This window comes from Cyprinus carpio, chromosome B21, assembly GCF_018340385.1.
Source record: "Cyprinus carpio isolate SPL01 chromosome B21, ASM1834038v1, whole genome shotgun sequence".
Classification (NCBI taxonomy): Eukaryota; Metazoa; Chordata; class Actinopteri; order Cypriniformes; family Cyprinidae; genus Cyprinus; species Cyprinus carpio.
In genome coordinates this window covers 18,494,566-18,517,729 of record NC_056617.1, presented here as the reverse complement: position 1 = coordinate 18,517,729, position 23,164 = coordinate 18,494,566, and the positions used below count along the sequence as shown (strand labels likewise).

The 23,164-nt window shown below is 36.9% G+C and overlaps 1 protein-coding gene across 1 annotated transcript in view; it reads right to left on the bottom strand.

The window, feature by feature from the left end:
* LOC109080673 (rap guanine nucleotide exchange factor 6-like) overlaps window positions 1-23,164 on the bottom strand; it is an 86,106-nt gene that overhangs the window by 48,168 nt on the left and 14,774 nt on the right. The window contains exons 4-6 of the mRNA XM_042747512.1: window positions 20,808-20,891; window positions 14,345-14,414; window positions 10,380-10,487 (exon numbers count right to left, since the gene is read on the bottom strand). Of these exons, the coding sequence (XP_042603446.1) occupies window positions 10,380-10,487; window positions 14,345-14,414; window positions 20,808-20,891 (262 nt within the window). The remainder of the gene's footprint in view (window positions 1-10,379; window positions 10,488-14,344; window positions 14,415-20,807; window positions 20,892-23,164) is intronic.

Below are 23,164 nucleotides of genomic sequence, written 5' to 3'. Positions count from 1 at the left end.
CATCCCTGGCCGGAGAGACTCTCCCTCGAGACACATACATCGATTGGACGCTCTGCCACTGAAGACGGCGCGTCTAGGAGTGAGAGGCACGGAGAGAAGCCCGGCAGAAAAGCATGACATCACCTGTGCTGGGAGGGGGTGGGGTGGGATGGGGGGACTGCATTAGAGCGATTGGCTGCGCGGAGGAGAAGAGAGGAAACGCGAGCGTCTTTATTGATCAGACAACAGCCAGCGTCTTCTGCAAACTCCATTGTGCACAAACACAGATCATAAATGACAATGACGGGGAGCGTAAATCACTGCTGGAGGAGACGGATGGTGAAATCCGCTCGCTATGCAAATGTATTCCTTCTGCACACGCAGTGTGATCTGTTGCGCTCTTTAGTGCGCACTTCTGCAGTGGCATGAGCAAAAGAGAGCTATTGCATGAGCAAAACACTGCATTAAAAACACTGCATGTCATTTTTGCTGCAGCTGCGTGAACAAACTGAAGGTCTCGCTTCTTCTCTGAAGATATAATGGGAAGTGCGTCTGAATCCCATGCCTGCTCGCCTCAGAAGCTCAAGCATGACATCATCTCTTTCAGCGGCAGCCAATGGGAGCGCAGCACATGGAGCTTCCCGAGGACTGAGTGAGGCGCTGCCTCTGAGCAGACTATCATCGCTCAGTTTGGTTCGCTTCAGGCACAGATCAGAATCAGAGACGCAGCACACAACGGGAAAGACTTCAGAGCGGAATCCCAAGACGGCTTTTCTGCAGGGTTTCATCGCTGTATGTACTTGATTTGAACACTTAACATGTATTCAAATGGGAACAGTAAGTGTATACAGAAATGACATGCAATGCAGTGGTGGTGCAGCTCACTTTAAATGTTTGCAAACAGCATCAACACAACATATCTCAGGTTAAATTTTTTTCCACATCTATGTAATAGATTTTTTTGTCCAGCTGCAACAGATGCAAATATTTCTCCAGATTATGCATGAAGAGCATATTTATTATATTAATTTACTTTTTCTCAAAAATCACACATGCACACACACAGAAAAAATCCCTAGTACATTATAATACATGTAATAATATAATATTCAGGTGGTTTAAATGTTCCCCAAAACAGTGTGTATGTTTTTAGTCTCCACTTAATGCAGTCAACTCTCAGTGAGTCATTCATGTGGTTTGATTATAAAAAATAAAATAAAATGTAAAATATATGTTTTGAAAAAACTGAAAATATTAGACAGGTCAACTCGGTAGAGTTTTAAAATTATATGTTGCATTGTAGAGATTTTTATGTAATGTAATTTGTGTGATTAACTTACACAATAAGAAATTAAAATAAAAAGAAATCTAAACACCTCGAGCAGGCCAGCTCAGTAATACTGAGTCAACCAATGAGGCGGGACTATCTGTTTGTCTGACCAATGGCAGCGAGGGGGGTGTTCAGGGGGGAAAAAAAAAACAAAACACACACTGCACCTTTAATATTTGATATATTACTTTAAAAAAAACAATAATATTAAAATATTAACATGTCATTCTACTCTCTGCAACATGTTTATGAAGCTTCAATATAATTCATAATATATAATTCAATTTATGTGTAAATACACACACATATAGTATATGTTTATTTTTTATATATTTATATATAATATGAATATAAATATATACATGTAAATACATGTAAATATATACTGTATGTGTGTGTATTTATATTTACATAATAAATGTACACAGTACACACACACACACACATATTATGTAAACAAAAACTTTTATTTTGGATGTGATTAATCGCGATTAATCGTTTGACAGCACTAAATTATTTATATGATCATTAATCAGTCAAAATAATAACTGTGACGAGCTTAAAAGGATAGCTCAACCAAAAATTGTAATTCTGTCACCATTTCCTCACCCTGAAGTTTTCCCAAACCTTTATGAGTTTCTTTCTTCTGTTGAATTTAAAAGAAGATATTTTGAAGAATGTTGACAAGCAAACAGTAGACGGTAGCCATTATATTTTTTTCCATACATTTTTTCAAAATATCTCTTTTGTGCGAAACAGAAGTAAGAAGCTCACACAGATTTGGGACAACTTGAAGGTGAGTAAATGATGAAAATTTTTGGGTGAACTATCCCCCTGCAAACCTGCTTTAGCCATGTTTCCTGAGCACATGAACAGACCTGCGGTGAGGCTGTAGAGAGCGTAAACAGAAGACACACAGGATGTGCTTCCTGTCTGAAAGAGTGTGTAAGAGTTGAGTGTCATGGTTGCTGGTTCAGAAGCCTCGACTCGCCTGCGCGGGGCATTAAGACACACAGCACATCAGTGCTGGAGGACAGCGGCGTCTCACAGCTGATTAATGCGTCTGTGCTGTAACTAATGAGAGCACACTGTCTGTGTGCCCACGGCTCTCGCTGTTTCTGCAGCTTTCAGAAGAGTGACAGTGACAAGCCTGGGACTCAGACCACCCGGACAATACCTCACCCGCAGGCTTGATATTCATCAGTTTCTTCATGCTAATCAAAATATGCACTAGCAGCTCACTAGAAAAAACAAATCAAATGAGGTTAACTTATCAAAATGTTGATTAAAAGCTTCTGCAGTCTGTAAAATTACTTGAGCTTATTCAGTTTTAAGCACTGGAGAACCAACATTTGTGCATATGAATTTGTTCTTAACCTCGTTCTAATGTGACAAATTATTAAGTTAAATTCATGAAATGAACTTAAAATATTCTAAATAAGCAATCTAGGTTAGTCATTTGCATAAACAAGCCACACTATTACCATATAAGGGCTTTCAGCGAAACACAGGAGGCCTGCGTAGTGTTGAGGATTGGTTTTTTTTTGATGACTCATGATCTGAAAAGTGTATTTTTTTTTCTTTTTCATGTTCAGGATTATTTTAAATAAGGCAAGGACAAGCAAGACTTAGATAAGCAATGAACTGCATTTCTAAATCAGTAAAACTGTAAATATTGCCTTAAAAAAAGTCTTATGATTCAAATTGTGGCCCTTCGCATTTTATGTGGTCTAAATGTGGCCCCTTTGGCCTCTGAACTTGAGTACCCTGCTCTATAGCACTGGGGGTGGTGTGCAGGAGTATTAAAATAAAGATCATTTAATCATAAAATTACTATTGTTTTGCATTAATAAGTGCAGTTACTAATAATATTACATGTTCATGTCTTGTTTTTTTTTTTTTTTTTTTTTTTTATTGTTTATACAGATTTGACAGTAAAGCACTAAGCTTGAGTTAAGATGCATACAAAATTTACTTTTATTAACAACAGTAACAGGTGCAAAATCTCATTTTTACATAGAAAATTGATATATTCCACTATTGTACCAAATGAACCATTATTCTTCTAGTATATGGAACTGACCATCTTCAGTGATTATGTGTGATTTAGTAGCAAATTGAAGAAAAGTTTGTTTGTCAAGGCACTTTAGGACTTTTCTTACTTCATACACAAAAAAAGTGTAAAATTCTGACAAAATCAGATTTCTTGATGATGTGTAATTTCAAAATATAGAGAAAAAGTATAAATTAATGACTAATAAGCCAATAGATGCTCATAATTTGATGTTTCTCAAATGTAACAGAACGTTAGCACTTATGAGTCGCCAGTGCGACCGCTCACAAAAATTGTGATGAATAATAAAAAAATTTATAATAAAAAATAAATATTATTATAAATAATAATAATATTATTTTTGCTGATAAGAATAATAATAACAACAATAATGCTATTTTTATTATTATTTTTAATTGTTTATTATTATTATTATTATTATTAATTCATTATTCTAACAACATAGTGCCTCCAAAGAGAATGAGCTACTGGTTAGATTGACTTTTTTACTTTTTGAGTTCATGAGAGTATGAATATGAAAAAATATTCTTTAAACAGACTTCTAGAATTGGACACTGCTACTTAAATTTCACTGACTGGGAAAACAGCACATGAACTGTATGGACTACTGATATGATGATTTTGTGTGACTCCATTCACTCTAATAAGTTTGTCCAAAGATTCTTCTTTTGTGTTCCAGTGAAAATCACCATTTTTACAGGATCTACTTAATGTCCAGTACTAGGGAGTTACCGTCTACAGGGTCTACACTTCACTTCCTGCTATTCTTCCAGCTCTTCACACACACACACACACACACACACACAATTCCTGTAGAGTGAGCTCGGATCTAAAGCACACAAGGCAGAGTGAAAACCATCCATCGTGAGAGATCTCCTCTGCTGTAAGTGGATGAAAATATGAAGCGGCCCACGAGGCCGAGCTGCATGATGTCATTCTCTAAATTTAGACCTCCAGTGCAAACAGCAGCCACAGAGATGCTCCCTCACACACGGGAAGCTTCCAGCCGCTCTCATGCAGCACACTCAATCCTTCATATTTTTCCAAACTACAACACTGATTCTGGAGCACAGCCTCAGGAAACAAGACGTGCACTGCTTGACAGTTTAAGGTCGCTCTGACTTCATTACACTGAAGCAAAGCCCCGGGCCGCCTCTGATACAAGGATATTAAAAATACCGACCGACAAGCATTTTATAACTGCATTGAGATTCCGTAAACTGCAGCGCTAAAATATTTTAGTGGAAAATGCCATTATGCCTTTTTTTAGTTGTGAGCAGAAACTGGTTCAAAGTGTTTCATGTGCATGCACTGTGCGCAGCTTGTCATAACAACACTCTACATTGTGAGTAAATCACTCGCATGTGTGACTAAATCTTCATTCTGGGCGACTAAATGATGTCTAATATTAGCCAATGGCTAATAAATTCTCAGATTTTACTCCCCAGTGAGTGAGTTTGAGGCTAAGTATAAGTTTAGCACAGATATATTTTTACTCGCTGAACACACTAACTGAGCGCTTCAGAGTTTCACTCTCCGTCAGGCGATCTGTGCTGGTTTTCAGTTCATTTGAATAGATGTGCAACGCACCTGTATTTGACGTACCGTAAACTCTAGTGTGAAGGCACACAACTCGCCATCGCTTTCTCTCACACACACGTAGAGAGAGAGAGAGAGAGAATTGATGCTCTACATGTAAACAATATTCTTTACTGTATTTTTCTGTCAAAATAACGGCGTTCCTTTGGAATTCTTTAGCTTTTAAGAACTGCCGGGTTTTCCGGTAGTGGGCGGAGCTAATGCCCAAACGGCAATCTCATTGGCTGGCGCTCACTTATTATCGTCCCTGCTTTGATTTCAGCAAATCAGTTTGAGCGAACGCACACAACCTGATTAATATTCATGAATCCAGCAGCTCATTAATCCTTAGTAATCCTTAGTGTGTTTTATAGTTCTTATTAGTAGAATTCGTATTCAGATACACTGAATGACCAAAAAAGCACCACTACCAGTCCAGTTAAAATGTTCAGTTAAAAGGACTAATATGCCATCAAACATGGTTATCAAATTTCTATTATTGAAAATTCTATTGTTTTATATAATACTTGAGGTGTCCGTAGAGGTTTTAAAGTCTCTTATGTTCATCAAGGCTGCATTTACAGGATCTAAACATGGAAAAAATAATGCTGTGAAACATTACAGCAATTTAAAATAAAGGTTTTATATTTTAATATGCTTTACAATATAATTTATTCCTGTCATGCAAAGCTGAAATTTCAGCATCATTGCTCCAGTCTTCAGTGCCACATGATCCTTCAGAAATCATTCTAATATGCTGATGTTATGCTTAGATGTATTTTTTGTTTCTTTGATGCTGTCATATATATATATTTATCAACAGTTGTGCTGAGCATAAGAAACTAAAAATATATATATATTTTTAAATCTTACGGTTTCCGAACTTTTGAACAGCAGGTATCCGATTCCCCTTTCCATTCAGGAGCACAGAAACTTGTGTTCAGCTCCTGCCCCCAGAATTTTATAAATAAAATGTCTTGCATACTGGAAAACTGCTTTATATTTCTAAGCAACGAGGTGATAATGTCACTGTTTTTGAAATAATTACATTCACAGCTTCACTTTACAGAGATGCTGCACAGACGCATTGAATCACTGAATTAATTCAAATTAAAAGCCCTTTTCACACTGCGTACTGATTCCGGAAAATTGCAATCTGTGTGAACGCAAACATGTTCACACAGAATGCAATTTAGGAACCTAGTAACATTGCTGTATGAACAAAAGCCAGGACCAGTGCCGTAAAGAGTGCGTCGTAGTCTTTTAATGGTTGTTTCGAAGGCAGATAAACATTCACAACAAAAAAATAAGTGTAAACAGGAATGAAGCAGAGATCAGGGAGCTCCTTACGATCTGCGCTGAATCTGAAAGTCACCAGTTTAGTGGAACATTACACCTCACATCCAAATGTCACATGTATCTTCACGGGATCTTCACGGGATTTGTGTGAACGCACGCACAGATTCCAGAAAATCACTGCCAGTGTGAATGAACCAAAATCAAACCATCCCGGGACACAATTTCCGGAATCGCAGTGTGAAAGAGGCTTTACTCTACGGTTACGCAACTGCTGTTTACACTTTTCAGGAAGTCTTACAGTTGTCTCTGCAGACTTTTGATCTTGTAACTTCAGGAAACACCTTGAGCTCTTCGTGAGAGATTGAGTAAGAGATGCTGGAGAAACACAGCATGATCTTCTGATTGCAGAAGTCTGGTGAATCTTCGAGGCTTGACTGTCAGTCGATGGCCCAGACGTCTTGCAGACTGACAGGAAACACAACACCACAAACCTGCATTCTGCTCTTGTTTTCGTTCCCATGTTTCCTTCTCACTGCTGATCACTTCACGTAACAACTGAGCCTTTGATAACTCACACAACCATGTCCTATCTGTTCATTTACTCAATGATACATTAATAACACACAGCTTGCACATTCAATAGACTGAATATAACTCTTCTGTGATGAACGTGATTTAAAAAAAAAAAGATTTATAATGTTAATATCATCATAGACTCTGATTAATGTGTGTTGAGGTTAGCAAGTCACCTGGTGCAACTCTCCAAAAACTAATTTATGAATTAAGATTTATGATCATTGTAAAAAACAACACACACACACACACATATTTATACATAAAAATAATTATTAACATGCACACACATGTATTCAATCTAAAAAGGTTTTAAGATTGAAGAATTTGGCAGGTGGTATTTAACTTTATTTGATTGAATGTGATTTAATTTTATTCATTATTTATTTGTTCATATTATTTGTTCATTTCAATGTGTGTGTGTGTGTGTGTGTGTATATATTAATATATGTATGCGTGTGTATTGTTTTTACTGTTGCTATTGTTTTTATTTAATTTATTCTTATTTATTTATTTATATATAATGATTGTGACATTTTAATTAATTTCTTCTGAGGCAGTCTGTTATGGGTTGCTTGGAAAGAGACTGAAATTGTAAAAAGCACCAAAAAGCAAATTAATTGCATTTGTTTTTGAAAATAAAAATAATATAAAAAAAATAATTTTGCATGTGTTTTACAGATTTTTAAAAGATTTCCCCCCTCCCTTTTGTATCTAATTTTCATTCATCATTTTCTTTACTATTGCAGTGGTCATGTTTCATTTACTGATGCAAATAAAACAACCGAGCCGCAGGACATTCAGAGGGGCATTTACATAAAACAAACCTCATCCATCACTCAGAGAAAAACGTTATCGTTCTAACAGTGTTTGAAACTCTGAGACAGCATCCTATAGCTACTTTAATGTCTCACACCGATCGATCTGATGGTGACGATCCGCTTCAAGTCGAACAAGCCAAAAGATTCAATGAACCATTCATAAAGAACCATCTACTTCACTCCTGAATGAATCAGCCGTTTGAACAAATCAAATGAATGAATGAATGATTGACTGACTCTAATTAAGACATTTACTACCAACTACTGGCAGTTTTAGTTTCTTATGTAGAGAAGAAAACAGAATTATTATGTCCCAAATCATAGTATGTTGAAAAGCATATGCCAGAGATTCCCGGATGGTCAAATACTTGAGATTAAAATTCAAAGTGCAGATCGATGCGCATCACATTGCGCGGTGGACGAGGATTCGAACAGAACTACAAACACACATAAAAAGTGTTTAAAAACTACAAACATGGCGGATACGCGAGACTGACAAGACAGGCAGAGAAAGGAGTTTGAGTGATAAATAATCAATGTCTAACCTGATTCAAAAATATACTTTATATTTCATCTGCAGCAACGAAAAGAGTTTGAGTGATAAACAATCTGCAAACGGCATCGTCATGATAGACCGGCGTAGGGCTGCAACTAACGATTATTTTGATAATCGATTAATCGGTGGATTATTTTTACGATTAATCGATGAATCGGTTTATGTACTTATATTTTAGTTTTGCCCATTTTTTTCCCAAAGTAAATTATTAACAAAGGGTCTTTATCATTCAACATAGACTTTTTAGAGATTTTAATAACCATTTTGCATTGTCATATCCTCATCAAAAACATATGTGTTGGTTATCCTTTGTCGAACTCTTTCATCAAAACACTGACCCATACATACTCTAGCAACTTTCACAAGGAGATTTCAAATAATGTTTTTCACCATGGCAGTCTAAAGTAGTTTAAGATCCCCGAACAAAGCTTATTAAGGAATCTTTCAGAGCATATTTTCACGAAGAATAAGAATAAAACAGAATAAAAGCAGTAAATTGCATTTTATTATTTTTTTCCTGTAAACACACAGATATACCTGGAAACAGCTTTATAGCTTATGCTGTGAACATTGTAAAAAAATCCTTCGAATAAAGGCCAATGGCATCAAACCTGAATGAACTCACATTTTAAAGTAAAATTTAAAGTAAATCCATCAGAAGGTTGTCCAGAAAAAAAATTGGACACACACAAAACACCTGCTGTGTGAAAAAGAGCAGTGAATACTTAGAAAAAAAAAGTGCATTTCAAATACATTTAAACATTAACCTCTCTCATTCAGTCATAATTAGGCTGCAAGACTGAATTATGAACTGGTAAATCGACAAAGCTTTAAATGTTAATTGTTAAAAAGCAATGTTATCAGCTTTTACGACTTAACATTTGCAAACAACATTGTACTGCAGATCTGCACAAATAAAGTCTGCACACTGTGATTTTCATCGGATTTAATATGTAGTGGTCGTTTATAACAGTGCAAATTTCAAAAAATGTAATAAAGCGATAAAATGTTAACAAAACCGCTTATGCCTGAACTGACAGGAATTAAACTACCTGTGGGAAATGAGGCAGAACACTATTCACTCATTATTTGAGAAAAACTTTGCATTGCAGTGCAAAAAGGTCAACATGTCCAAATGTTTAACAGGATATGTTTCCTGCCGCAGAAAAACAGCCGCAGTTTACAGGTTACTCTTCTTTTTTTGAAGGCTAAGAGTAAAGTGCTCCCACATTTTGGATGACTTCGTCCGATTAGTTTTATCTTCCGCTTTTTTCTTTTTCTTTCTCGAGCTTATTCCACTGCCGCCTGCCTCACCCATCAAGGCTGCAGAGACGCTGTGCGGGAAGCACGTGCATAAAACGAGGCCAGCTATTGGCTAGTCGCTACTTCTCCGCTGTACTGATGAGTAAAAACTCGTGGCTCATTACTGCCACACTTTGGTCACCGCAGATTTAAAATATGCACGAAATGAGCCGCTTACGGCAAATAAAAATTATTTAGCAACGAATCGATTACTAAATTATTGACAACTATTTTAATAACGATTAAATCGATTAGTTGGATAGACCGGCGACTGGCAGATCAACATGCCTGTTAAATTAGTTAATTAAATTAAACAAAATGTGGATGATGTTAACTGTGATAATATGACTGACGGTGCAGTTTAAACAGTGACAGAATGCACGTAACTAAGCAACAGTTGTCCCAAAGCTTGCCTACTATTCTGCTATGTACTTTTTCTTCACAAAAGAGTACATACGTTTAAGGCATAGTATAAGTAGGCGAATTGGGACGCAGCAAGAGTCTGAGCGCTTACCTTCTACAGGACATGACATCAGCACAGAGAGAAGAACAACACATTCAAGATGACAGTCTCTCACTGTCTGCTCAGGAAACTACACAGCCTCCGCTAACAAACTACCAGCAGCAGATAACGGCGAAAGCCTCGTGTCCCAGCACCGAGGAGTGTGTCCAACAGATTACTGAGAGGTCTAACTGACAGCTACTGATGCTATCAGGAGAAGAAACTCCCCAGAACACCAGAAACTTCACCAAAAAGGCTGCCTTTTTCTTAAATCATAATATTTCCTGCGCCAAAAGTTGTTGAACTATTCTAACACTAGAAATCAATCCCATGTCTGACTGAAGTCAACCATGGTGGTGTCTTACCGTGGCGTCTACGATCAGCTGCCGCTCTCCTCCGGCGTTCACTTTATGGAAGCGGCGGCGCGAGTTTCCCTGCAGAGCCGCGCCGTCGCTCTCGCTGGCGTTCTCCACCTGTAAGGAACCAGATTCAGAGACGTCAGCATCCTGGTTGAACATCCAGTTCTTCCAGATCACCGAGAGCCTGTGGAGGCGCAGGAGACTCATGTGGACGGTGTTCACATAATATACTGGACGAACGAAAGTGTGTTTGTCGTGTTGGAGAGACGGAGTCGGCTAGCGTTGCACAGCAGAGCTGCAGTCAGGCCACAGCTTCCTGTAGGAAGCCGTAAATATACAAATATCCCCCGCGAGCAGAACCAACACGTCCCTAGTGAGCTCTTTGTACAGCGTGCAGTGTGTTTGAAACTGTAAATATAGCCAGCGTTCACTTTCACATACTGGTGGTGTGTCTGAAAAACATGTTTCCAGTGAATCTGTATGAGGTCTGTGCAGCAGCTGAGGATGCTGGGTGGGAGTCAGTTGCATATCACATCACAGGCTGTTTTTTGTTTTAAGGTATTTTAGGGTTTCTGCAGGTTTTTTAAAAGTAAATGTGTTATTTTGTTAAGACCTTCTTAAGATCAAGTAAAGGAATACATTGATGGGGATGCAATAGGTCAATATGGTCTCTATACTGTATGTAAATGTCTAGGGAGCATGCAATGATTTGTATTAGCAACACTTCATCCAGATTGAGAGTTTCAATTCATTTTGACAACAAAATATAACAAATATGGAAATAGCTGTAACTTCTGATACAGCAAATACAAAAACTGCAGGTCTTCCTCAGTATTTCTGTCCTTTCTATTCCAAAACTTTAAAGACTTTTAAATCAATATACAATTACTTAAGAAGCAAAAGGACAGATGAAGTCTCGTTTTCTGAGAAACTGATTGAAATTAAATGAGTTTATGATTAAAATTAAATTTATATAATTAAACTTAATTCAAAGGGGAAACAAGTTTTCATTCCCCATTGACAGATATCAGTTCTTGTTTTAAGCATAAAATCACTTTATTTTGTTAAATTTCTCAGAAAACATGTTCATTTTGCATCTCAAGTAAATGTATCTTGATTTAAGAATGTTTAGATATTTGTTTTGGAGAACAGGACAAAAATACAGAGGAAGATATAATTTTTTTTTTATGATAATTTTTTTTTTTTTAATTTGCTCTGATTTAAGACCATTTTAAGGCCTGTAAATAAAAATCTGTTAAAGCCTGGTTTTCATTGAAATAAATTTGTTGTTTTGATATGTTTTTTTCTTATCAGTACATCTTAAGTCATTAAACTTATGTTTATTGCATTATCGAGTGTTGTGTGCTACCGTGATGGTGTTTTGCATTTATTTGTTTATGGTGCTTGTCAATATATTATAAAAGCTGAAGTATTTTGATATGTAATCACCATATTATAGGAAATGAAATATGCTTTTTTTAGTTTGTTTTTGGTGTTTGTTTTTATATTATAAAAGTTAAAGTAAAAAAAAGCATCTGCCATTAATTTTATTCTAAAATTGCACTATATTCACTCAAGCGTGCATGTGACGTAATGACAGACAGCAAATGAAGCAAAGCTTCTTCATCTGGTGAACTGGTGTAATTAAAGTGTGTCAGCTCTGTTCAAACCCTAGTGAACCTAGACAGCACTTCAAAGCCTCATGGGTGCGGGTGACGTGAAGAGGTCAGCAGAAACATCTCCACACATAACTCATTTATGCCACACTCTATACATTCACATGCATGCTTTGCGGAGAAATCCAGTCACACTGTTCCTCATTTGTAAGTCACTTGGGATAAAAGCATCTTTTAAATTAATAAATGTTTGGTTAAATGCATGTTTTAATTTAATGAATGTAAATGTTTGTTTGTGTTTGAGTCGAAAGAATGCTGATGTTTCTACTGAAACGCATTAATAAAAATGGACAAATCCAGTCAATACATGTGCTGAGGGCGTTAATACATGTTAAATTATCGTGCTATTAGTCTTTTGTGCTTCATGTGAGGAGTGTAATCTGTCAGATCAGTCACTTGAATGAGAATGAATGCTCCCTTAAACAGATGCTGCCTATGAAGGAGGCAGACACGGAGGTGCATGGAGTGAAAAGACAGAGACAGGCTGTCATGTCGGAGCAGAACGGTCATCCATCACGCCATTAATGTGACACAGCTTTAAGCATCCAGGAGACAGACGACAGAAAAGACGCATCTCAGTGTTTGCTCTGGATGAGTGTGTGTGAGAGAAGACGGGTAAACCGGCTGTAAAAAAATATATGACAATATTCTGATGATGAAAAAGCAGCAGCGGACGTAGATGCAGACGCAGACAGACAGTGAAATGCTACAGTGCTGTTACATAAAACACATCGTCCAATCAAATGAGTCGCCTAAAAAAAACAGGGGTGTAATGTTAGACATATTCTAACAGAACATTTTTGGTATTGTTTATTCAGTTCGGCGCGTATGTGTTCTGAACGAATGCAGGGTTTTTTTAAGCACTGCATGTGTGGTGTACAAATTCAAAAGGACCACACGTTTCTCATCAGGTCTTGAACATTTTTGGTATTGTTTATTCTACATTTTTCTAATTTGTTAGCAGAGTCAACAGATGCTTCACTTCGGGACAGCCAATGAGAGAGAAGATGAACCCTGAGCTTTCATTTTCAGAGTTCATGACCATCAGCTCACGTAAGATAAAGCTCAGATAAAAGTCGATATAATTACCCCCACAAACTCTCTTCCCTGTGACTGATTTTGTCACCTTATACCATATAGCTTATACAGATCTTGTCAAACTGCTCCTGGAGGAACTTGTAAAAAAGCTGTACACAGATTTTTCCCATTTTATCGATTAATTCAAGTTTAATGTTTTGCCACACTTGTATTTTTTATAAATCGAGATATCACAATTTTGAATAGAAATATTACCAAACGTCATAATTAGACATTTTAACACCACAGCAGTGATAACAGTAAAGAGAAAATATTGATCCAACCGAATGTTGGCGCGCTCGTATCACTATGTGCCATTCACACAGAATGCTTTTGTGTTGACAAAGATGCGACGCGGGCAGTGGAATAGGAAAAACATGCAAGAAGATGGGAGTTAACTTCTGTTAAACTTTTAGAATGCGGTTTCATGCATGAGACGCTGCAAGAGACGCGAGCGCAACAGTCAAACGCATCCATGTTTACATAGAAAAACTACGGAAAGCAGCGCAATCGAATAAAAACCTGTGAAGAACTACTACTGTACGTCTGAAAGGTCAAGTTTGCATTATGCTGTTGTTTTTACAGAACATTTATAGTTAATAATAGTCTACCGCTGTTATATATTCAGTCCTTTTGAATTTGAATTACCTTGACTTTTGAGATTTTTTTTAAAGCATTTTCATCGTATTATTTTTAAACATATAATATGTATAAGACAAGTTTGTACAAGATGCAATTGTAGTTCATGCATCTTTTCTGCAAAGATATTTAACAAGTGATTTGTTTAACATTTACATCGTGTGGTGCACTTGAAATAGAACTTTCTTTAACTATAGAGGCTTAATAAAGAAAAAGTTACTTGAATCATGTTGTAATTACATTGTCAAGTTGACTAGTATAAAATCGAGAATCGGTCAAATGTTCTGAAAAAAATCAAGATTTTATGTTTTTTGCCATACAGCCCAGACCTAACTTCAGCATACCTTTTAAAAGCACTTGTTACAGAAATTATATTTCATAAGAATGTACTCATACTGAGTGTAATGTTTTCAGACACTTAACGGCATGTTATTTACAATTAAACGAAAACTTTAGAGGAAGTTGTCGCATGTACTGCTGAAGCGCCAGATCAATCATGTGTTTTAGGAAAGCATGTTGTGATTGGATGCCGGAGCAGATGGCTGGTGCAAGACGAGATGCGCTTAACGTGCCACTCACCACAATCATCTCAGACGGCTCTAAAGTGATGCATTCACAGCCTCGTCTTCCTCCACGCTGCGTCCCGAAACTGCAGTGACAGAGAAACAGAGAGTGGAAATCAGAGCATGGACCTCACTGGATGAATCACACAAACTGACATGTTAAACACATTCATTCAGTCCAGAGAGAAACACAGGTTGTCAGTATAACAGTTGTTCAATGCCAGCAGTCAGACTTTAGACTATAAGCACTGCAGCTCATTCTGACCAAGAACCATCCGCTTAGACAGGAACAGACCAACTGTACTGTATATAGCAAAAAATAACTTTCATATATTCTGGATTCATTACATGTAAAGTAAAACATTTTAAAAAAATTTTTTTGTTTGTTTTAATTTTGATGACTAGAGCTTACAGCTCATGAAAGTCAAAAGTCCAGTATCTCAAACTATTAGAATATTTACATTTGAGTTTCATTAAATGACCATCCCTGTGGTATAAATCATTGACACCCTCCACAAAGAGGGTAAGTCACAGAAGGTCATTACTGAAAGGGCTGGCTGTTCACAGAGTGCTGTATCAAAGCATTTAAATGCAAAGTTGACTAGAAGGAAGAAATTGGGTAGGAAAAGGTGCATGAGCAATAGGGATGACCGCTAGAAGTTTGCGGAAAAACCGATTCAAACACGTGGGAGAGCTTCACAAGGAGTGGACTGAAGCTGGAGTCAGACGTCTTCAGGAAAAGTGCTACCAAGCCACTTCTGAAACAGAAACAACGTCAGAAGCATCTCACCTGGGCTAAGGAGAAAAAGAACTGGACTGTTGCTCAGTGCTCCGAAGTCCTCTTTTCATATAAAAGTAAATTTTGCATTTCATTTGGAAGCCAAGGTCTGGAGTCTGGAGGAAGACTGGAGGGGCACAGAATACAAGCTGCTTGAAGTCTAGTGTGAAGTTTCCGAAGTCAGTGATGATTTGGGTGCTATGACGTCTGCTGGTGTTGGTCCATTGTGTTTTATCAAGTCCAAAGTCAATGCAGCCATCTACCAGGAGATTTTAGAGCACTTTATGCTTCCATCTGCTGACAAGCTTCATGGAGATGCTGATTTCCTTTTCCAGCAGGACTTCCAAGTGGTTTGCTGACCATGATATTACTGTGCTTGATTTGGCAGCAAACATGCCTGACCTGAACCCCATATGAAATCTATGGGATATTTTCAAGAGAAAGATGAGAAACAGTCGATCTGAGCTGAAGATCAATAGTGCCTCAGCAGAGCCACAGATGGAACGCATACATGCCACTCCTCACTGATGCTGGAGTTTGTGCTAAAGGAGCCCCGACCAAGTATTGAGTGAATAAATGAACATACTTTAAAGAACTTCAACTTTTCTGTTTTGAAAATGCTTTTTTTGATTGATCTTAGGAAATATTCTAATATTCTGAGATACTGGATTTTTGACTTTCATGAGCTGTAAACTCTAATCTTCTAAATTAAAACAAAAAAACTTTTGAAATATTTTACTTTACATGTAATGAACCTAGATTATATGAAAGTTTCGCTTTTTGAAATAAGTTACCAAAAAAAAAAAGATTTTTATAAATATATGTTCAGTGCCTGAATTTTGTTTTGGAAAATGAAGGGGAATTTCCTCCTTTAGGTGACTCTTATGGGGGGATTTTTTAATTTGAGGGGGCAGTTGGGGTATTTTTAATACTTTAATACTGCAATAATCTAATTTAAAAATGTTTCGTTACACAGTGTTTTTGTGTTTTACAATTTATAATGTTGTTGATTCATATTTACATTATGAGGAAGAAATTTAAAAAGAACTCTGATTTTAAACTGAACTTATTTTAACTACAAAAGACAAGTAAACAGTCAGTAATAAAATAAGCTCAAATAAATGACAAGCAATGGCACAAATACATACAATAACAAGATAAATGTGCTTTACGTCTTTCAGGTAGGTATAACAATAACACTGGTTAGTCTTCAATGTATAAATAAACAATATTGGCAGACAGCAGGTTTATTTAGGTTGCTGTCTCTTTAAGACCTCATGCATGGATCTAATATACTGTTACACATAAAAGCGCGGAAACTGCGAGAATGAGCAGAATTATGCGCAATACTTGCAATCCTGCACCGAAACTCAAGCCCAGCTGTTGTAAGCAGTAAAGCTCACTGAAATATATTTTTAAACTAAAAAAAAATGCATTGCCAGAAAAGGGACTCTCAGATCACAGTGCAGAAGCGTCGTTACTGTGTGAGTGGAGCCAGAGGGGGTCAGAGGTCAGGTCTGCTTTGACATCTCTTCACACTCCAGTGAGACTGAACCCTGCTGTCAGACGATGCTGTCAGGAGCGTCCCGACTCTCAGTGAGAGATCACTCGCTCCCCTCTGTGGACGAGCACAAGTACTGCAGCTTCAGTGTCAGCATCGTCTCATGCAAACTCTCCTGAACCTCCATTATCCTGCATTACCTCCGTTTACTAGCACCAATGTCTACTGTGATGCAAGTACGCGTGTGCGTTTGCGCTCCAGACATGAATGATTCCTCAGATCGTGAGTTTTGTTGAGGAGAGTGTGCTGCTACTTTACTAGGGCCTTATGAAATCAGTCACACTTTATTTTAAGGTCCAGTTCTCACCATTAACTAGCTACAAACTATGACATAAACTGTGTGTCCATGACAACACAGAGCTCTGACACTGAACCCACAAACCACCAGCAGCCAGTGATTGCAGTTAAAGCTACACGACACGTGAGCACGGCCTCGTCACAAAACACACAGATCTGAGTTCAGAAGTCACAGAAAAACCACTGTTACTCACAGTGAGACGAGACAACGACATGCTGACAAAGACTGTGAGACGTACAGCTCAGTCACACCTCCACCGGTCCTTTAAGAATGAATCAGGCGCCGCTACAGGAGCCCAGCGTCCTCAGATGAGAGTCACTTATCCATGACGCGAGGACCAACGGCTTCAACCAGAGAGCGAAAGTAATGCAGTCAAACCGGCTCAAAGCATCCGAAACATTCCCACTCAGATTCTTCTGTCCGGCAGAACAGCTTCTTATTTCTGAGAAATCCTGATTTTCATGCTCTGAAACTTAAGAAGCTTGAATTCTGAAATCCTGAAGGGAAACGGCTCATCAGTGAGCAAACTTTCCGGTTCTGTGCTGTGGTCTCCGTGTGTGTGTGTGTGTGTGTGTGTATGGGGTCTGGTCACAGAAGTGAGGGGTGAGGGCCGCTTCCTGTCTGGATGCGTTCGTGACACACACAGCTGGAAAACTCTAGCGACATGAGTTCCGCATTCCTCATTGCCCCTGACCCCTGCAGAGGTCAGCAAACACACAGGGCACACACACACTTCCCTTTATGTTTCAGGACAAAACACACCCACAATGAACACAAACACTCCAGCCACGAGGCTTCATATGTGTGAAAAACTAATCAAACAAACACAAATCCCTTCTCACAATTCAACAAGTCTGCTTGTGGAATACATAGAAGTAATGTCAAAAGCATAGATTTAATTCTGAATATTTAAAACTGTTTTAATATTCAGTTTGTGCCGTACACTGATTCCAGCTGTACTTTCTCACTCTCTCTTCTCTCAGAAAACAGATAGTATCTTAATGAAATAAGTATATGATCTAGGGCTGCACGATTAATCGTATTTTAATCTCGATAACGATATCCACCTTTCTCGATTAATTAAAAAAAATCGTCACGATATTATCTATCCTGAAACGTGTTTTTAATTTGGCATTTGCGTTATCTGGCATTGCTTACAAGGCTTCACTAGCGTTCATGCTTGTGGTTGCCAGATGTGAAGAGCTTTAAGCCCCAAAAACAGAGCTTTTCTCCTTTAAGGATACACTTTCTGCCCGGTGTTTTATTTCATTTGTGCAATCTGGCAACCCTGTGCTCTCACTGATGGCGGAACAAGCGCTGATGATGAAAACATACGAGTTTAGCGATCTCTCCACAGCGATATTCTGCTTACATGAAAGTGTAATATATAGACAATGTGTTTTTTCACAAGCCATCTGTACTGTTTGTGTTACCAAATGTGCCCTGATCAAACTCACTGAGTTTCAATAGTGGATCTATTGTGTGAGGAATAAATGCGCTTTTCCTACCTGTGACAATACAATGGGGAAAATCTACATAAATTGGAATTGTTGGAATTTATATTAAGAGTTTCTAAAGTTTTTTTACCAGTTTTCGTGTTGAAAATGGCATAGCAATGTTAGTTTTCAGTGTGTATTAATGATCTTTAAGCAAATTTACTGTGCGATCTGAGTGGCGTTTTCCCATTTGCAAATAAATTTTCTCTTAGAAAATGTAATGTGAACACAGATGAAAAAAAACTATCCAAAACCATGAGTTTGTATTATCATAGCTGGTTAAATGACCTCAGTGTATAGTCAGTGGAGGTTGGTTAAAGGACACATGAAATTTGTATTATCATAGCTGGTTAAATGAAGTCAGTATATATGAAAAAACTAAAACCAGCCTAAGCTGGTTGACTGATTTTAGTCATCCAGCCCGGAAGCTGGTCAGAAGGCTGGTTTTAGAGGGGTTTTGACCACTTCCTTAGCTGGTCAGGCTGGGAGACCGGCTGGAACAACCAGCTAAAACCAGCTAAGTCTAGGCTGGTTTTAACAGTTTTTTTTTCCCAGCAGGATAGAATAATTGTTATTAATAATCGTGATTATAATTTTAATCAAAATAATATTGTTTATAAGTTTATGTGTTATTGTGGAGCAATAATATTATTGATGGTTATATGTGACCCTGGAGCACAAAACCAGTCATAACGGTCTGAATAAACAAGCTTTCCATTGATGTATGATTTGTCAGGAGGACAATATTTGACTGAGATACAACTATTTGAAAATCTGAAATCTGAGGGTGCAAAAAAATCTAAATATTGAGAAAATCATCTTTAAAGTTGTCCAAATGAAGTTCTTAGCAATGCATATTACTAATCAAAAATTAAGTTTTGATATATTTATGGTAGGAAATGTACAAAATATCTTCATGGAACATGATCTTTACTTAATATCCTAATGATTTTTGGTATAAAAGAAAAATCAATAATTCTGACCCTTACAATGTATTTTTGTTTATTGCTACAAATATACCCCAGAGACTTAAGACTGCTTTTGTGCTCCAGGGTCACATATAGACTGTGTTCACTGCATGTGCTGTGAGTTTAATTTGCATTTGAGAATGCAGCTTGAGCCAGTTATACTTTTTCACATTCATATAATTTCCAATATTTTTGTGGACAGATGATTACAGCATTTTATGCTTTCATGCATTTCATCCATTTCAGACAGATTTGTAATGAGAAGCATTTATAAACCTATTAAAGGTCTTCTTGCAGCTGCCTGCTAAAATAAAAGCTTGAGGGTTTAACTCTCTCAAGTGAAGAAATTAAGACATAAATACTGTAATTTTATTAAAGTAAATTAATTTGTAGAACAAAATAATACATTTACTTATCATGAAACATTTTTATTTTATTTTACAGAGCAGTAGTACATTTCTGTCTTAGAAAAATAACAATAATAATAATAATAATAACATTTGCTTGTAGCTTGCTAAGATGGGTATTTTGCAATTTTGAAGCAATGCAAAGAATAAAAGTTCAAAAAACACTTTTGCAAAAACATTTTGAATAGTGATGCATCAAAAAAACATTCTGGGCTGAAACGGGGCCCAAAATTCAGGATGCACTTGGCCAAAAACGGAAACCAAAAACAACTTTTATTAAATAATTAATCAAAAGTCACACTCTTACTAACACTGAAACACTCAAAAAAAAAAAAAAAAAAAAAAAGCTAATTGCACGTAAGGTATTTTTATCTCAATTTGTTTTTTAAACGGTAAGACTTCGGTATAGGGAACAATTCTGTTTTTTAATTAGATGTTTTATGTTGTATGTTTACGGTATTTTTATTAATACTTTTTTTTAAGGTCAGATTATTTATTTATTTAAGGGGCAATTAAAATATGTAAAAACATGATGATGGTTATAAGCATGATAAGGAAGTCATATTAATAAACAGCAAATAAGGAGTTTACTAAGGCAAAAGTCATAGTTAACGGTTTGTTAATAACAACAATTGGACCTTTAAAAATAAAGTGTGACCAAAAAACACACAAAATTGTGACCAAAAAAAAAAAAAAACATTATTTTTCTATTCCAATTTGTTGTTGAAATATAAAAACATGATGTCTAAAGATGATTTAGTACTAGTCAACATGACTTTATAAACCATCAGGAAGTCTGGTGCTGGAACGGGTAAAGAGAAACGAAAGGCATGTTGAGGAAGTGAAACTCCTGCTGTTTGAGCCTCATCATTGGCTGACATATATAACACCTACGACATCATGACTTCACCATGCAGCCAGACACGTTTCATCTGTCAGCTCACACACGTGTGGAAGAGAGAGGTACATACCAGCATCGCGCCAGATACATGTGCTCCTTGACCAGCACTGAGCCCGAGAGCAGGACGAACCAGCACGTGGAGATGCTGTCAGCACTGGAACACAAACACAGGCCATCAAAACCACAGACTACGTTTACACGTGCACCAATAATGCAATTATTTCCAATAATCAGAGTAATGACTTAAAATCTTTACATGTTAAGAGCAAATCTCTTCACTCCCGTTTACATGCAATTTCCATTATTCTTATTATCTGACAGCACAAATGATGTTGGTGTGTAAACTGGCCGCTGTTTTAATTTATTTATGTCTAATGCAAAACACTTTTGTATGCTTGTATTCCGTGCATTTGGCGCCATAGAAATGTGATGCTTTCTTCCCCGCCGTCGTTTCTAATCTGTGTATGACTGCAGGTGTGTGTCACGTCATTATTAAGGTGTTTACATGCCTGTATATTTTGATTAAAATCGGCATACGCCACTATGTTGATACGATTATGCTTGCTGAGATTATGAGCTTTATTGCATTATTTAGTAGGGATGCACTGAAATGAAAATTCTTGGCCGAAGCTGAACAAAATAAAACACTGGGCCGGATACCGAACACGTTTTCACGTTTTTCCCCCATGCATTTTACCTATTTTTTTTCCACCTTTGCATAAATTAAATAGCTAAAATGTGATTTTTACTGTTTTGTCTCCCTTTTCAAAGAAAAAATTAATTACAAAACAACAACTTAAAAATACTTAACACTGAACATTTTTTTTCATTCTAGCAGACATTATACCAACAAAACAGAATGTAACTTAAAATTACTAAGTTAGTAAAATAATATTTTTTGGCCATTTCTGAGACCCGCTTCTTGAATCAGGCATGTATTTATTTTATTTATTTTTTTTACTGTAGAAATAAATGCAGCCTTGCTTCTTTTAAAACATTAGAAAATATTACAGATCCAAACTATGTGTGAATGTTACAATAAATGTATTAATAGACTTGTTGTAATTATTATTATCATTATTATTGTCTCATTTTTTATTTTACCGAACAACAGTAAAATTACAACACTAACATTGATGATGGAGCTTTTTTTTTTTTGACAACAGCAGATTAATAAATTATTCTCATTACGAATTTGGGAAGATGTTTGTCGCACGTATCACATTGTAACATGCCTTGTAAAAAAAAAAAAATCATTAAACTGTTACTGAGCAGCTGATGAGTAACAGTTTCAGTGCAGATTTCCCTCGCACTTTGGATTTTGAACCCTGGCTAACGAGACAGCGCAGCGAGATCATGCAGTGCTGTTTGTATACATGCAATTCATGCGTGTATTAGAAAACATAACGTTCTGCTGTTTATTTAATTGTTTAAGACCATTTCACGATTTCAATCATCAAACTGTAAACGGTAACAACCACCTCTTCCTCTTCTCATGGAATGTGATCTCAATGACATGTGATGCTGTGCTAAACAGTTTCTCGCTGCTGGCGCTTGTAATGATTTTTGTGTCTTTCTCGGACAGTTTTAAATGCTTTCACACTGCCGACATGTTTGCTGTATTAGTGCACGCCTCTATTTGATCACGTCACGTCATTGTTCGGTACAATTTATTCGTCCGAACACCCAAAGACCTTTTTTTTTTTACCAAAACAATAATGGCTGCCGAACATTCGGTGCATCCCTTTATTTAGATCAAAGTATTGCGTTTACATGAGGTAAAGTTTAATTGCAATATTGCCAAAATAATCGCATTTAGAGGGTGCATGTAAACGCACTGATTGATATACCATTAAGACTACAACACACCAAGCCGAAAATAATCGCATTTAGAGGGTGCATGTAAACGCACTGATTGATATACCATTAAGACTACAACACACCAAGCCGCGCACCGCACAGACTACATTGACTGTGTGAGAGGAATTAACCATCTGTATCAGCAGCAATCAATAGTCTATATTCATCATTTAAAAGGAGAATCCGAAAAAAGGGATATATGTGATAGACGCAGATAAACAAAACATAAACAAAGCACGACTTGCTTACCATTTTGAATATCAGTTATGTTGATAGCTTTCATTATTTTAAGCGACTCGTGTTGTTATGAAAATATTCAAGCATTGGAATGCTCGGGGAAGAAAATTAACAGTAGAATGCTGAACTCTGTAAACGGCAGTCATTGTGAGCCCAATGATAGCTAACATGTGAAAAAATACTAAAAAAACTAGCCTGAAAGACGCTCTCTGATGGCCTGACATTGACCGACCGTCGGCTTGGTGTGTCCTGGCCTTTATAGTTTTGTTAATATTTTGAATTCTTTCTTTTTTTCTGTTTTCACTTTCATTTCAGTTAAAATTTTAGTCA